This window comes from Cucurbita maxima, unplaced genomic scaffold (genome assembly GCF_002738345.1).
Source record: "Cucurbita maxima cultivar Rimu unplaced genomic scaffold, Cmax_1.0 Cma_Scf00008, whole genome shotgun sequence".
Lineage (NCBI taxonomy): Eukaryota > Viridiplantae > Streptophyta > Magnoliopsida > Cucurbitales > Cucurbitaceae > Cucurbita > Cucurbita maxima.
The window spans coordinates 2,018,229-2,034,032 of NW_019272024.1; the positions used below are offsets into that span (position 1 = coordinate 2,018,229).

Consider the following 15,804-nt stretch of genomic DNA (forward strand, 5'->3'; position numbering starts at 1 on the left):
TTTTTTTTTTTTTTTTTTACTATATTCAATATTATTTTTAATATTTACGAACCCATGAAATAAAATTAGAATTATACAGTTATCAACCCTAATTAATATTAATCTCGTATTAATATTATTTCATTTTTTTAAAATTTTATTATTATTTTTTTTTAGAGTTTAAGAGTATTTTTAAAAGAAAATATAAAATTTATGAATATTTTATTAATTTAACTAATTTTTTGTTATAATAAATAAAACAAAAAAACTGGTTTGGCCACGCGCTATGAAAATCGCGTGGTGAAAAATGCCAAGAAAAATAGAACCAGTGAGAAGTTTGTTCTTAATAAATAAGCTCACGCCCTAGTCGTTCTGTCTGCGAGAAATTTCGCTCGGAATCTTTCTTTCTGGGAGGGAAAGGAAGAAAATCGTCCCACGAATTTGAAACAAATGTTGAAGCTCGACCCTCAATATTCATGGCGACTCGAGGAGAATCTAGGAGTTGGAAAGTCCTGTTGTTGATTTCTAGGGTTCGTTAATTTATTTTTTTCTCTTTCGAATCCGCTTCTCTCTGGTATTGGTTTCAAATAGATCCGTTTCGGTTATCAATTAGTGAGTTCCTTTCCTTTGCGTTTCGTGGCAATGTCTGAATGTTTAATATTTGGTTCGTTTGAATTTGTAATTGGATGAGGAAGAGGATCCTTCGAGTTTTGCTCGACCAAATCATAAGTTTCTGTGCGGATAGGCAGATTACTGGTCTAGGACGACGTTTGCGCTATTAATTTTATTTGTGATTTTTGTCATGCGAGTTTCATCGGGTTCAGTTTCGTCGTCATTGAAGCAGAGTGACAATCGGTCTGGGTCTAGGCTTAAGAAGAAGCACAAAAGGCTTGATGCCATATGCGAAAAAGAGTATAGTCGAAACCATGGCGATGTGAATGAGAATGGCAGTGGGTTGGGGATTGTGGAGGCTGACCTTGGGCTTCGGCGGAGCAGCCGTGTCCGTCGGGCCCCAGTCTTGCTCGATGCTTCCCCTATGCCAAAGAAGAAGCGGCTGAAGGTTCATGGGAATGAAACTTCGGGCATGAAAACGATTGCTAACTCTCTGCCTCAGTTGAGCGATGAATTGAACGATGAGAAGCCCGACAATTGGAGATCAAGGTTAAGATCAGGGAACAGAAATTTGGGGATTAGAGTGGAAAAAGGAACTCGGGCAAGCAGGAAAAGAAAACTTTTTGATGAAATTGTCGATGTGGAAGTAAAAAGTAGTGGAATGAGGAGGTTTGGAGTGACAAATGATCAAATTAACATAGAAAAAGAGGTGAAATCTCCTAAAATTAAGGATGGCTGTTGCAGGGAAGACATCTTGGATATTGATAATGAAGATGATGATGAGGAGGAGGATGAGGAGTGGGAGGAAGAAGAAGAAGTAGAAGAAGAAGGGGAGGAAGAAGAAGGGGAGGAAGAAGAAGAAGAAGAAGAAGGGGAGGAAGAAGAAGAAGAAGAAGAAGGGGAAGAAGAAGAAGGGGAAGAAGAAGAAGAAGGGGAAGAAGAAGAAGAAGAAGAAGAAGAAGAAAAAGAAGGGGAGGAGGAGGAGGAGGTGGTGGAGGGCAAGGAAGTCATGACTGCAAAGAATGAGAGAGAGGATGTTTTGCCTTTGAAAAATGAAATGGATGACAAAAATGTGAAAGCAGTGGATGATGTTATTCCTGAGGTTGTTGAAAAATTGGACAAAGAAACTTCGAGTTCTTTTCATGTAGATGAGGCTTGTAGCGTCGATCACAATGAAGAACCAGCCAATGTGGTGGAGAATTCAAACAACGGTGAGATACCGCTGGAAGAATTAACACAACTAAATGAAGGCATAAATGAAATTCATGATGTAGAAGCTGCTGTAGTTTCAACAAATGAAGTGGTAGTTGGAAGGCGTTGTGATGAGAAAGCTATTGATTTGGGCAAGTTTACTGAGAAGTCTAGGCAACATAGTGGTGATTTAAATTTAAAGAAGTTTACAGACAGTTCCACAGGTATGTTGGGTAAGGCTCGCATTAAAGAGGGCAGAAGGTGTGGATTGTGTGGAGGAGGAATTGATGGTAAACCTCCAAAGAAGTTAGTTCAGGATTCGGGTGAGAGTGAAAATGAAGCTTGTAGTGGCTCTTCAGCTTCAGAGGAACCAAATTATGACAAGTGGGATGGTTTTGGTGATGAACCTGGATGGCTTGGACGCCTATTAGGTCCTATTAATGATCGTTATGGCATTGCTGGAATATGGGTCCATCAACACTGTGCAGTTTGGAGCCCCGAGGTGTGCCTTCTAACCTGGAACCACTGAGTTATACTGGACTGAGTAATTTTATTATTATGGTATCTGTTTTGATAGGCAACTGGCTGATTTAATTTTTGTTACTTAATTCATTAAGATATTTTCTGGATTATAAATAATAGCTTTAACTTGTAATTTTTTTTAAAATTAATTATCTACTGGATTTTGTAATACACCACATGGGATTCTGCCCCTTTATATATATATGCTTTTTAGCATGATCTACTTTATTCATCGCTCGCCCTGCATTTTCACTTCCAGAAGAGAAAGCTCAGATGTAGGTCATTTTGTTATGAAGTAAATATAATGTAGTTGACCTAATTATTGCGTTCGGTAGTTCCTTTTGCCGACATCCGATAAAATTGTTGTCTTTAGCTAGTTTCATAGCATACACACATCAATTTTCGGACTAGATGACAGGAGAGTATCAATGTATATTTGGTCCTTTTTTGTTTTAGAATCTCAGATACATTGGTCTTTTGCACTGTCAAGATGGTAAAGGAAAGTGTGCCACATTTTTATAGCCCATCTGACCCTGGTTGAGCCCTACACTTACTATGTGATAGCAGCAGTAAATCATCGGTTCCCTTTATGTTCATATTATTTGGTTATATTCATATGCATATTGCATATGAACTCCCGTCTGTTGATATTAAGTTATTAACCATGTGCAATGCTGTGGTTTGGTGCCCTCCTTAATGTCACTGTTGGGTAATTACAGATTCTTTAATTTAAGAAGCCAAAGAGCAACAAAAGGAACCAGTCTCCTATGCCTCTTTAAGGTCCTTCTGTATATTCAAATGCATATTGCATATGAACTCCCATGCCTCTAAGGTCCCTATAAATTTTCTGTTCTTGACATTTCTCCGCTACCTACAAACTTATCATGATCATTACTTGAAATAATTCTAGCCTTCCGAAGCAGAGGTCCATGCTAGTTCAAATATTTGAGAGATACCAATTTTGGAGAAGTAGTAGTATCTTCAGATGAACGAGGAGCTACCAGAAAGATGAAAATCAATGCTAACTACTCAATAATATGGACTAGGACTCAAGAATAGCAGGTCTCCAAAGAGCATAACCATTCAAACTATTTTGTTTTGTTTTTTAAACTTTCCACTCAGTGATAGAAATTTTTAACATCCTATCATTTAGTGACAGTGATTCGTTTGCAATAGAAAATTGGCCAGAACGATCTCACTTTCTTGCCCCATCCTTTCCCTGACTTAAAGACCTTGTTTTGAAGGTGACACGGTAGGAGATGGAGGCCCTGCTTCTACTTGTTGACTGTAGCAATAGGTGCTTTGCTTGGGCACTTCTTAGATACCTTGTTGACACCTTTTCCAGCTTCGTGAAGAGATAAGCTGTCTTCAAGCTGTTTTGTGTGAAACATATTCCCTACTCATTCTTCTGCAAATTACAATTGATTAAATGTTTTCTTTTCATCCACTATCTCCTGGGCTTCGAAGTAATTTATCATTTTCCTTTCATATGCTATAACAATTTTTTTTCTCTGTTATGATTTATAATTGTTTTTTCAAATTTTTAAAAGATGCTCCTCACTTCACTTAGAGATGCCCAGTAGGCATTTAAGGGTGGAAAAGAACCCATGAAACTGACATACTGAACCTATTTTGAAATGCACGTCTTGGGAATATACTAACTGGCTTCTCCATTCAACCTTAAGATTGTTGAAATCCAACCAAATTGAATCTTCTTCTTTTATATATTGTCTGCTTATTGTCCCTAAAGAGTATTTGATGTGCGCCGACATTCTATTATTACTGTTTAACACATGTCTAATTGTCCCAACAAGTGTCTGATATATGTTAGATACTAGCATGTACTCCTAATTAAAGTGACTGTACTTCTTAGTTTTCAACCTATCTTAGCGTGCCAAAAGAATTTGGGTTCAAAAAATTGATACATAGTTAGATAGTTTCTCTTCTTAAGTTATCTTTTACGTTGTTAGTTGTTCTTGCCTCTCTGTTCTTGAGGCTACTAACCTTTATAATTCTTTTAGGGATTTTTTTCCGGATATCAATTTTAATATGAGCAAAACATATTTGTAGGTTTATTTTGCTGGATTGGGATGCTTGAAAAATGTAAGGGCTGCTCTTTGCAGGGGAAGAGCATTAAAGTGCACTCGGTGTGGGAGACCTGGCGCAACCATCGGATGTCGTGTTGATCGATGCCCAAGAACTTACCACTTGGTCTGCCTGTCACTGTTGTGCCATTATACTTCGTTATTTTCTGGCTTAGGCTTCTTATATGCATCATTGGATGTCCAATTCTTTAATACTTTTTCTTGATCCTGTTATTTTGTTATTCTTCAGCCTTGTGCACGTGCTAATGGTTGCATATTTGATCACCGGAAATTTCTCATAGCTTGCACAGATCATCGCCACATCTTCCAACCTCATGGAAATCAATATTTAGCTCGGATAAAGAGATTGAAGGCCAAGAAAATGAAACTGGAAATAAAAAAGCAATCAAATGATGCTTGGCGAAGGGATATTGAGGCTGAAGAAAAGTGGTTGGAGAATTGCGGGGAGGATGAAGAGTTTTTGAAAAGAGAGAGTAAGAGACTTCATCGAGATTTGGTGAGAATTGCACCTGTATATATTGGTGGCTCAAACTCAGAAGGAGAGAACTTATATCGTGGTTGGGAGTCTGTTGCTGGGCTTCAAGGTGTCATCCAATGTATGAAAGAAGTAGTATTCTTACCACTCTTGTATCCTGAGCTTTTCGATCGCTTTGGGATTACACCTCCTAGAGGTGTTCTGTTGCATGGATATCCTGGAACTGGCAAAACACATGTTGTGCGAGCACTAATAGGTTCTTGTGCTCGTGGTGATAAACGAATTGCATATTTTGCTCGTAAAGGAGCTGATTGCTTAGGGAAATATGTTGGTGATGCAGAACGTCAGTTAAGACTTCTATTTCAAGTTGCAGAGAAATGCCAACCTTCTATTATATTTTTTGATGAGATAGATGGGTTGGCACCTTGTCGCACAAGGCAGCAAGATCAAACCCATAATTCAGTTGTGTCTACATTACTTGCTCTATTAGATGGTCTAAAATCTCGGGGGTCTGTCGTAGTTATTGGTGCAACAAATCGCCCTGAGGCAGTTGATCCTGCATTAAGGAGGCCTGGGAGGTTTGACCGTGAGATTTATTTTCCTTTGCCATCGGTTGAGGATAGGGCTGCTATTCTCTCCCTTCACACTCAAAGGTGGCCAAAGCCAGTTGAGGGACCCTTGCTCCAGTGGATTGCAAGAAGGACTGCAGGCTTTGCTGGTGCTGATCTTCAGGCTCTCTGTACTCAAGCAGCCATGAGCGCTTTGAAAAGAAATTTTCCTCTTAAAAAAGTTCTATCAGCTTCTGGGGAACAAGCTTTGAGAGATAACTGCCCTCCTCTTCCTTCCATTTTAGTGGAGGAGCGGGATTGGTTAGAAGCTCTATTATACTCTCCACCTCCATGCTCACGTAGAGAAGCAGGGATGGCTGCTAATGATGTGGCATCCTCTCCTCTTCCCTCCCATCTCATTCCTTGTCTGCTTCAACCACTGTCAACTTTACTCGTTTCCCTTTATCTTGATGAACGCATCAGCTTGCCGGCTAATCTTTTAAATGCTGCAACTTTAATTAAAAGTGTGATTGTTACTGCTTTGGATGGAAGGAAAATTGTCACTAGTTGCTGGTGGTCTTATGTTCACGATTTTCTTCAGGATGCTGATATTGCATATGAGATAGAGATAAAGCTGCAGGGTTCTGGAGTGTTACTTGAGGATTCTACTTTTGTTGGTTCTGGTGTTCTCAACAATGAAACAGGTAATGATAGTTCCAAGTTTGAAAGTGTAGGTCATCGTGGTGGCCCACCCACTACTATGGTAGAGTCACCATTCACCTTGGAAAATAAGTCTGGCTTCCGTATTTTGATTGCTGGGAATCCCAGATCTGGACCAAGGCATCTTGCTTCTTGTCTTCTTCACTGTTATATTCAACATGTTGAAATTCGTAAGGTTGATATAGCTACAATTTCACAAGAAGGTCATGGTGATTTGGTGCAAGGCATATCACAGATATTATGTAAGTTCTTTATTTTTTTGTGTGTTTTATGTTGTACTAATTGCTAATGTACAGACTTGTGAAGTTCATTATATACATATTTGTAATATTCTTTGCAAGGCCATGATCTTGTTGCTTTGGTCTTAAGTTACGGGGAATCCGTCATGTACCTTCTGGTAATGGGAGTCTATGAGTTCCTCGTTTTCATTTCATTCATCAATGTAATTCAGTTCTCTTCCCCCACCCCCCCCCAAAAAAAAAGGTCACATGGAATCATTTACCTTTTAATATGTATAAATATTTTTAATGAAAAAAATCAACTGTGGTTCCTAGTTTTCTGTACCTGAAGGAAAATAGGACTAGGAGTTAGTACAGAATGTAAATATCACTTTTTGGAATTAACTTACAATCCATTGTATTGTCGGATGTTCTGTCTACTTTCTCATCAGATGTTACTTGTCATGATATTGATGGTCCTGTTTCAAACTTTGATGCATGACATGTTGTGCTTTATAGTATTTGATTATTACGTGCATTACATTGGCTCCCTATGGTATTTAAAAATTATTTACACTACAGTGAATTGCTCTAGCATGGGATTGTGCCTTTTGTTCATGCCAAGAATTGATTTGTGGGCTATTGAATCACAAAATCAAACATCTGAGGAGTGCGGTTTCTATCTGAATGAGGAACAGTACCCCAAGGATGGAACTATTGTCAAAGACGGTCTCCTTGGTGGAAGGGAAAACCGTAGTTATTCAGACCAAAGCAAATCAACCAAGAGGACCGGACTTCAAGACGAATCTCTCTCTAGTGCTTCATATGCTTGGAGTTCATTTGTTGAGCAAGTTGAATCTCTATCTACACCCTTGATGATTTTGGTATGTTCTTTTTTTGTGGTTTTTTAATTGTGTTTTCCTATCGTCCTGCCATGTTGTACTTGGACTACTTTCCTTCCCCTGTAATTTCTAATGCACTTCCAGTTTGCATCCCGTTAATATCTTTTTAGATGGAGCGAATGTCTTAGTAAGGCAAACACTATACGTAAGTGGGAAGAGATGATTAGAAGTCGATGTGAAGCCCAAGCTAGATATAGGACCAAAAAAAAAAAAAACACCGCAGCTAGTCAAAGTATTTCTCAATAGATCACGTTGGAAATGGCTTTTTTGGCTGTCTATTTTGTTCCCTATTAAGTTGAAAAACTGAAAATATAATGCTAAATAGTGGAACCATAGAGGCTCCTTATTTCCATAGATTCCCTTGAGATTTAATTCTGAATTCCTATTAAGTTGAAAAACGGAAAATATAATGCTAATTAGTGTTGCCATTGGTGCTCCTTATTTCTATAGCTTCCCTTGAGGGTTAATCCTGAGGTCCTGTTTTTCTTTTTCATAATTTTGTAAGATGTTACTCCTCTTTTTGATATTGGACTCAATGAAGGAAGCAGATCCCAAAACATGGTGCAGAGAAACCAAAATGTGTATATGTTGATCTGACTAATAGTATTGATGATGCCGAATGGTTGAAATTATCCGTACACTTTATGATGTTTATAAGCTTTAGCCTCTTAAGGTGGTTAAAAGATTGGCGTGTCATGTATGTAATGATTGAAACTTGAATGGTCTTTATTCTTAATAAACTTTTACAGTTTAGCCTGCTTCAGCTTCTATAGTTGTAATTTTGTTACTTTTAAGGACTAGGAATTGCTGTAGAGTTTATGAAACTGGGGAAGTATTTTAGGATGTTACTGCTTGTTGAATGAGTTTATTAAGATGTAGTGACTGATTTATGCATTACCATCCTGTTAGCTTACGGTACCTGTAACCCAATGAGTGGTTGCTGTGTAAACTTGATCCCTAGTATCTGATATCTAGACTTGCATCTGATTCGTGCATGGAATAGATAAGGGATCCATTGAAATATGTGTTGTATGGTCAATTCCTTTAAAGAATTATCGACGTATGGAATAGTTAATTTATCCCGTTGTGTTTGTTTGTGGCATCCTAATAATCATGGAGATGAAATATAGTCTTTGATACTGTTTCCAATTCTCTAACACCTATAATTTCCATTTACTTTGATGGTTTTAATTGTGCAAGGCCACATCAGAAGTTCCATTTTTGCTACTTCCACAAGAGATAAGGTGGTTCTTCGGGAATGACTTGTCAATTTGTCGGCCAACTACTACAGAGCATTCAGTACCTAGATTCTCTGTGCAGATTGATGAAGGTTTTGACCATGACATGGTAATCAATCAGTCTGCTACAGAATTATCAAGGGACATACTGAAACTTCTTGTTCATTTGATTCACCAAAAGTCCCACACTAAAACATCTATTTGCACAAAGAACCAAATTTCTGTTATCCAAGATGAGAGTAATGCTGCAGATCAGCAAATAGATAAAGAAACTGCCAGCGAGCACACTGGAGAAAAGAAGTCCCCTGATGTGTCTTCTGTTAGAATTGTACCACTACCTGGCAGTAGAACCATGAGAGTGAAATCAAACTTGAGTTCAGTAATATCTACTTTTGGGTATCAAATTCTGCGATACCCCCATTTTGCCGAGCTTTGTTGGGTGACATCAAAATTGAAAGAAGGCCCCTCTGCAGATGTTAGTGGACCCTGGAAGGGATGGCCGTTCAATTCTTGTATCGTTCGCCCGATGAATGCTTTGGAGAAGGTAGCATCAAGCAGCACGAGTAATGGAAAATCTAAGGAAATTTCGGGTATGGTAAGAGGCTTGATTGCTGTTGGTTTATCAGCAATCAGAGGTGCCTACACATCATTAAGGAAAGTCTCCTTTGATGTGCGATTGGTACTCGACCTCTTAGTCGAACAGATAAATGCAAAAATAAATTCTGGGAAAGACCGGTATCAATATTTTCGCCTTCTATCACAAGTTGCGTATCTGGAAGATGTTGTTAATAGCTGGGTCTTCACTCTACACAGGTACTATGATTGAACATTGTAATTTTTACTTCATTTTCAATGTGAACGCTCTTATTTAACGAAAAATTATTCCTTTCAGCTTGGAACAGGACTCGAAAAAAATTGAAACATCAACGAATCATGCTTCTGGTGGTAATGAGATTTTGTGTGAGAAAAACGAACCCATTATATCCAACGAGGGCTGCCTTACACATGAAATTCCAGAAGTCAGTTGTCAGGAACCTGTTGATGAGGAAGAAGTTGTACGTATTGATTCCTTGGTAGATGGTGATTTGAATCAGTCTAATTCCCAGGATACAACATTCATATCAGGAGGACATGGAGATGGGAATTTCTGCAGTAAGTCAGTCTCCAACCAGTCCCATGACATTGCTGCTGACGACGACGACGACCAGTTAACTGATAATATTCCACTGAATGAGACGTCTGTTCTTGCACCGGATGATTTGGAGGACAATAGAAACGACACATCGGTCAAAGAGCCTTTAAATTTAGGAACGGAATCAGTTTTCGAGTTGGAAGATCATCATCATCATCAAAATTCAAGTGAGGTATGTGCTGATGAAATCCCTAGCTGCACAAAACCCTACAACTATAGTAATGGGTGTTGCACCTTAGAAAATGGTTGCAAATGTGATGGTTGTAAGCCCGACACAGACACGAATGATCGTGAAGTGAATGTTCACTCGTCTCCCAGCAGAAGTGACCTCTCAACTAGCTCTGCACAAGTATGTTCTATTCAGTGCTGCACTGGTTGTTTAAACATCCTCTACGGTGCAACACGAACCATTCTTCACAATGAACTTGGATCGAATTGGAATAATTGGACTGTGGAGGACGTTCATGACATTGTTGCAGCACTTTCAGTTGATCTTCTTGCAGCAGTAAGACGGGCATTTCTTGATGGAAACGACACTTGTGTATTTAACGATAGACGAAAGGCCTCAGACTCGAGAACTTGTGATTGCAAAAGTTGGAAAGACATGGTTTTTACGGCAGTGGAATGTATTTGTCACTGTGAGAAGGAAAGTTGGAGTGAAAAAGTAAGTCCCTCTCCTTGTTCTGAAATGGGGCTTGAACCAAACTTTATATTCAGAGATGGTGTATTGGTTAGCCAAGATCCCAATAGGAATGTTTCGTTTCACTGTAAATTGGAGACTTTGTGCCTCTGTTCTCTTGCAGAGTTGATAGTGATGGCAAATGAGCCTTTAAATGGATAATCACAACATTATCTCTTATTCTTACTTTTCATAAAATGTCTCAATTATTCTTAGAATGACAGAAAAATCTTGTAATTTGAGACTTGAGCACTACTACAGGGATCCGAGATCCGAAACGTATGTTGTAAAGGGTTTAGTATGAATATGGGAGAGTCCGATACTTGAGAGAACTCGGATGGATGAATGTTCGAGATGTCTTGATGAGATAATCGACACCTGGGTCAGTTTCCAATGGATGTGACCGAGTAAGCTAAGATGACTGATGTGTTTTGAGACATAGGATGACATCACGATGCATGGATTGTATTGTTGGAAACCGAGATGACAATGAGATGTGACGTTGTGTTGCATATGATTGAACATGTATATATGAACTGTGTGTAAACGAAACGTTGTGTTGAGCTTTTGTTGTGAATGTGTCAAAATTAGGACGAACTTGGGAAGAAAATTGTATTTATTTATTTCCAATGAAAAAAAAAACAGCTCGTAAAATAACCACGCGCTCCAATACGAGCGTGGTTAAGAGCAAACCTCAGCATCGTTCCATGGAGTGCACACGACGTCACGTGAGGCTTAGAGCTGCTTCTCTGTGTTTCCCTCACGGCCCCCATGTGACCCCACTCCCAAAAAGCACATCAATTTCAACATATTTACAACTCTGCCACTTCAGGGCCGAAAACGACCGGCGACAAAAGGGGGTGTCCAGAGCAAGAAAGGCAAACCCACGGCTGAAAATTGATATTTCCAACCCATTTATTTTTCCCTTTTTTATTTTTTATTTTTTATTTTAATAAAAATTATTTATCTTTTTCCTCTTAATCCATATCTCTATTATCTGGCCACGTGTAACTTTCATGTGATCAAAGATTACGACCTTGTGTAATTTGCAAGACTCTTTTTGTAATTTTCCACTTTTTTTTTTTAATTATTTTAATTATTTATATTTTATGAAATAAATATTATTAAAAAAATATTAAATAGGTTCATAGGTTGATTTGGATCCAGGTGACATCGTAAATTTCTTCTTATAAAATAATAAAATCAACTCAACCTTTGTTAAAGTTAATTAAAACAACATTTATTTTCAAATATAAACTCAATTTTAACATATATTAAATTAAATTTTTGGAGAAAAAATAACCAAAAAAAATCTATAAATATATGCATTATCACAAATAAAACTTATAAAATAAATACAAAAATAAAAAATTCATTATAATTTTATTTTATTTTTCCAGTAAAAAAGGAGCTTTTGCTTTTACCAATTATTGAATTCAGCCTATCTCATCTATCACTTTTTTTTATTTTTTTTTTTTTTTTTATCTCTCCATCAAAATACATACTTTTTACTTTTATTATATTTTTTTCTTATTAATAAATCAAACCCGTTGGATATGATGATCCTCAAATTTTTGAAACAACTATTCGATAATCGTTAGCGGTAAATTAAAAAATTTGCACGTTCTCTAATATCGACAAAGTACAAATTTAAAGCGTTTTTTATCGATGTTCGTTTGAAAAAACATTTTTCTCAAAAGAGGCTAAAGGTTATTTTTTTTTCTTTTTCTTTTTTTTTTTCCTAAAGAAGTTTCTTTTCAAGCCTTTTATCAAAAGGGGTGGGAAGGGCTAAATACTGAGGACTAAAGTGATAAATTAAGTTTCGTGGAAAAAAAACCCTAATGATTTTAAATTTTGGTTGATGTTCGAGTATGATTAATTAAAAATATTGATATTTTTAAAAAATATTCAACAATTACAGAGTTAGATTAAACTACTAGGTTGAAAAAGTACCTCGTAACTTTTTATATTTGATCGAGTATTAATACATTAAATGATTTTTTACCCATAGTCAAAAGTACACGAACTTATTTGATATTCATTAAAGTTAAAAAAGGGCAGATTTGTAATTTGATAGTAATTTTATTAGGTTAGTAGTAAAAGCTTATTAAAATTTAGAAATTAAATTATATTTAACGTTGGAGTTCTATCTCAACTTTTAAATATTTAAATATATTTTTTTAAATTAATTTTTTAATTATCTTTTTTTTTTTTTCATAAATTTTTAAAACATGGGTACATTTTGTCTTTTTAGGTCAAATAGAAATTTTAATTTACCAAATTTCAAAATTACAAATTTAGGGTTAAAAGATTTTAATCAAATAAATAAATTATCACGAATTAAATATTTTAAAATATAATAGTTAAAAATGATAGTTTAGCCTATATTATTTTACCATGGTAATAAATTACTTTCTAATGGAAAATTTACCAAATTACCCCTCAAAATATTGAGGTAATTTCAGGTAGGAGAGTATATGCCAGCAAAATTAGAGTCGCATTTCCACTATTTTGAGACAGTGAACAGAGTTGATCCCATTAAAGCCCACTCTTTCTCTCTCTACTTTCTCTCTCTTCTGCAATCTGAAAAACCTATCTTCTTCTTCATCCAATGCCTTCAATCTTACTGTTTCTAAACGAAATCAAGCAACAAATCCTTCTTACAGATTCCCCATGGCCGCTGTTCACCGGTGAGATTCTCTGTTTTCATGGATTCTGACCGCCATTTTCGTACCACTAGCAGCAACAGTACCAGTTCCGCCGCCGCAGGCTCTAGTGAGCTCTTCATCTGCTTCACTTCTCGCTTCTCATCTTCTTCTTCTTCTTCTGCCATGAAGATCTCTTCAAAGTGCCTTCTCAGCCCTGGCCGCGCCCGTGAAGGCCAAATCACCCTCTCTACTTCACTCAGCCGCCGTCTCAAATCCAGCGGCAGCCTCAAGGTCGGTCAGGCCTCGCCTGGGTTTCCCACCGGTGGGAAGAAGCGAGGATGCGCGTTCGATAATCCGGAGCCGTCGTCGCCGAAGGTCACTTGTATTGGACAGGTTAGGGTTAAGACCAAGAAGCAGGGAAGGAAGATGAGGGCTAGATCGCTGAAGCGGAGGACTAATTCGGAGGCGAGTTTTCGGAAATCGGAGAGTGTTGTTCAATCGTCGCAGATGAATGGTAATGACCAGCAATTCGTCGCGAATCAATCGTCGCGTCATAATCTTCTTCGTCAGGACAGTATGAGCAATGGCGGAAACGGTTTCCAGCAGGAGCGCCATTCGCACCGGAGCCAGCGGTGGGTGCATTTGCCGTTCACAATTTGCGAGGCGCTTAGGGCTTTTGGTGCTGAACTCAACTGTTTCTTGCCGTGCCATTCGTCGTGTACCAGCGATAGGGAGAGTAGCAAGGAATCGAAGCCGGCGGGGAGGTCTTCGGAGGAGACCGAGAGTTCCTGCGGGAAAGTGTTTGCGCGGTGGTTGGTGGCGGTACAAGACAGAGACGGGAAGGGGAGGAAGATTGAAATAGTAGTCGGAGACGAAGAACCTCAAACGGAGAAGGAAAATGGAAGCCAGAAACGGCATATTTTCGACGGAATGAATTTCAAAGACGAAAATGAAGTCGTTGAGAAAGAGGAATCGAGGATCGGCCTTTGCATTCCGCCGAAGAACGCTTTGTTGCTAATGAGGTGCAGATCTGATCCGGTGAAGGTGGCGGAGCTCGCGAAACGATTCTATGAACCTCCTGCGCCACAACTGGAAGAACATGACAAGGAAGAACTAGACGAAGATCATGAAGAGAAGAAAACTACACAAAATGAAGCGAAAAGAGACGAATCTGTGCCTGTAAGTAAGGAAGGCGACGAAGAAGAAAGAACAGTGAAGCTAAATCTGAAGCTTGAAAACGAGGAAGAAATCAATGAAGAAGCTGTTTCCGATGCTGAAAAAGGAGAAGAATCCACAGAAATGGCCACAGAAAACGAAATCGATGAGCAGAAATCAATCATTTCTATGATAAATCATCAGAGTCAAGAAGAAACAGTAGAAGACAGAATCGATCAAGGTAATCAGCAAGAAACAATGGCGATGTCAAGAACAATTCCAATTCCGATTCAGAGCCACTGTGAATCTGAATTTGCTCAAGATGCAGAGAACCTGGAATCAGCCGAAGAAGACGAATCTAAGCGCGAACAAGACAACAAAACAGAGCAGAGAGAAGCATTTGAAGAAGACAAAAATGGCGAAAACCCTACTTCGGCGTCATTATCAGTAGAGACAGAACCAGTTTTAGACGAAACCGGAACTGAATTTGATGAGAATTGGGAAGGAGTAACAGAGACGACGACGGCGATTAAAGAGAAAGCTACGGATGAAGGAATCGGATCCGATACCCAAAACGACGACGAATTGATGGGTCCAGAGGAGGAGGACCAGTCAAAGGAGCGAGAAACTCCGCCGCCGGAGCCGGAGAGAAAAACACAAACAGAATCACCTGTTCTTCCGGATTGCTTGCTGTTAATGATGTACGAGCCAAAGCTATCAATGGAGGTGTCGAAGGAGACATGGGTCTGCAGCACGGACTTCATAAGGTGCGTTCCAACGAGGGAGAAGAAGCCAGCCGGTCGAAACCCGCCGCCGCCACCGCCACCGAAGAAGCGGGAGAAGAAGCCGGCGGACAACACGCAGACGGCGGTGATCCAACCGGCGAGGTGGTCGTGTTCGTTTCCAGCGGCGGCGGCTGCGGCAACGATGATAGAACAGAAGAAGCTAGTGAGGGCCAAGGGTTACGAGCCGTTTGTTCTTACGAGGTGCAAGTCGGAGCCGATGAGGTCATCTTCTAAGCTGGCGCCGGACGCTTGCTTTTGGAAGGACCGCAAGCTCGAGCCACATCGCCCAGCTACCTTCGGCGTCGGCGCGGCTGAAGTTGGATTTTGACCATTTCACCCCTCTGTAAAATAAAAATAAAAATAAAAAATAAAAAGATAGAAAAAGAATAGGAATGTGTAAAAATTGTGGTAAGAAATTTGTAATTTTGGCCATAGAGTAAATTACAACATTTGGGATTTAGCACCAAATTAGCACCAAATTTTGAGTTGATTTTGAATAATTTTTTAAATAATTTAAATTTAAAAATAATAAGTTAACTATATATATATATATATATATATATATATCTTCATTGATTATAACAATGTATGTAGGTGACCTTTAATATTTAATATATTTGATTTTTTTAATATAGAATTAGAAATAAATTATGCCTATAAAATAGCATTTACATTGGAAAAGATTCCAAAAGTTTTCAAACTAACCCCTTTTCCGTGTTGCTTTGCTTATCTGGTGTACGTTTTTTAAAAGCAATGAATTGTACTTTTTTTTTTTTTTTTTTTTTTTTTTTTTTTTTTTTTTTTTTTTTTTTTTTTTTTTTTTTTTTTTTTTTTT

The 15,804-nt window shown here is 38.3% G+C and overlaps 2 protein-coding genes across 2 annotated transcripts; both read left to right on the plus strand.

Annotated features, from left to right (window-relative positions):
* The first annotated feature begins 346 nt into the window (after positions 1-346).
* LOC111483207 lies at positions 347-10,604 on the plus strand. The gene is made up of 7 exons (XM_023129355.1): positions 347-1,432; positions 1,523-2,284; positions 4,375-4,515; positions 4,639-6,394; positions 6,953-7,254; positions 8,473-9,323; positions 9,403-10,604. The coding sequence occupies exons 1-7, from the start codon at positions 782-784 to the stop codon at positions 10,541-10,543; spliced, it is 5,604 nt and encodes a 1,867-aa protein (XP_022985123.1). The 5' UTR covers positions 347-781; the 3' UTR covers positions 10,544-10,604.
* Positions 10,605-12,813: 2,209 nt separating this feature from the next.
* LOC111483061 lies at positions 12,814-15,401 on the plus strand. The gene has a single exon (XM_023129172.1). It carries the CDS (start codon positions 13,090-13,092, stop codon positions 15,295-15,297), a length of 2,208 nt encoding a protein of 735 aa, XP_022984940.1. The 5' UTR covers positions 12,814-13,089; the 3' UTR covers positions 15,298-15,401.
* The last annotated feature ends 403 nt before the right edge of the window (positions 15,402-15,804 follow it).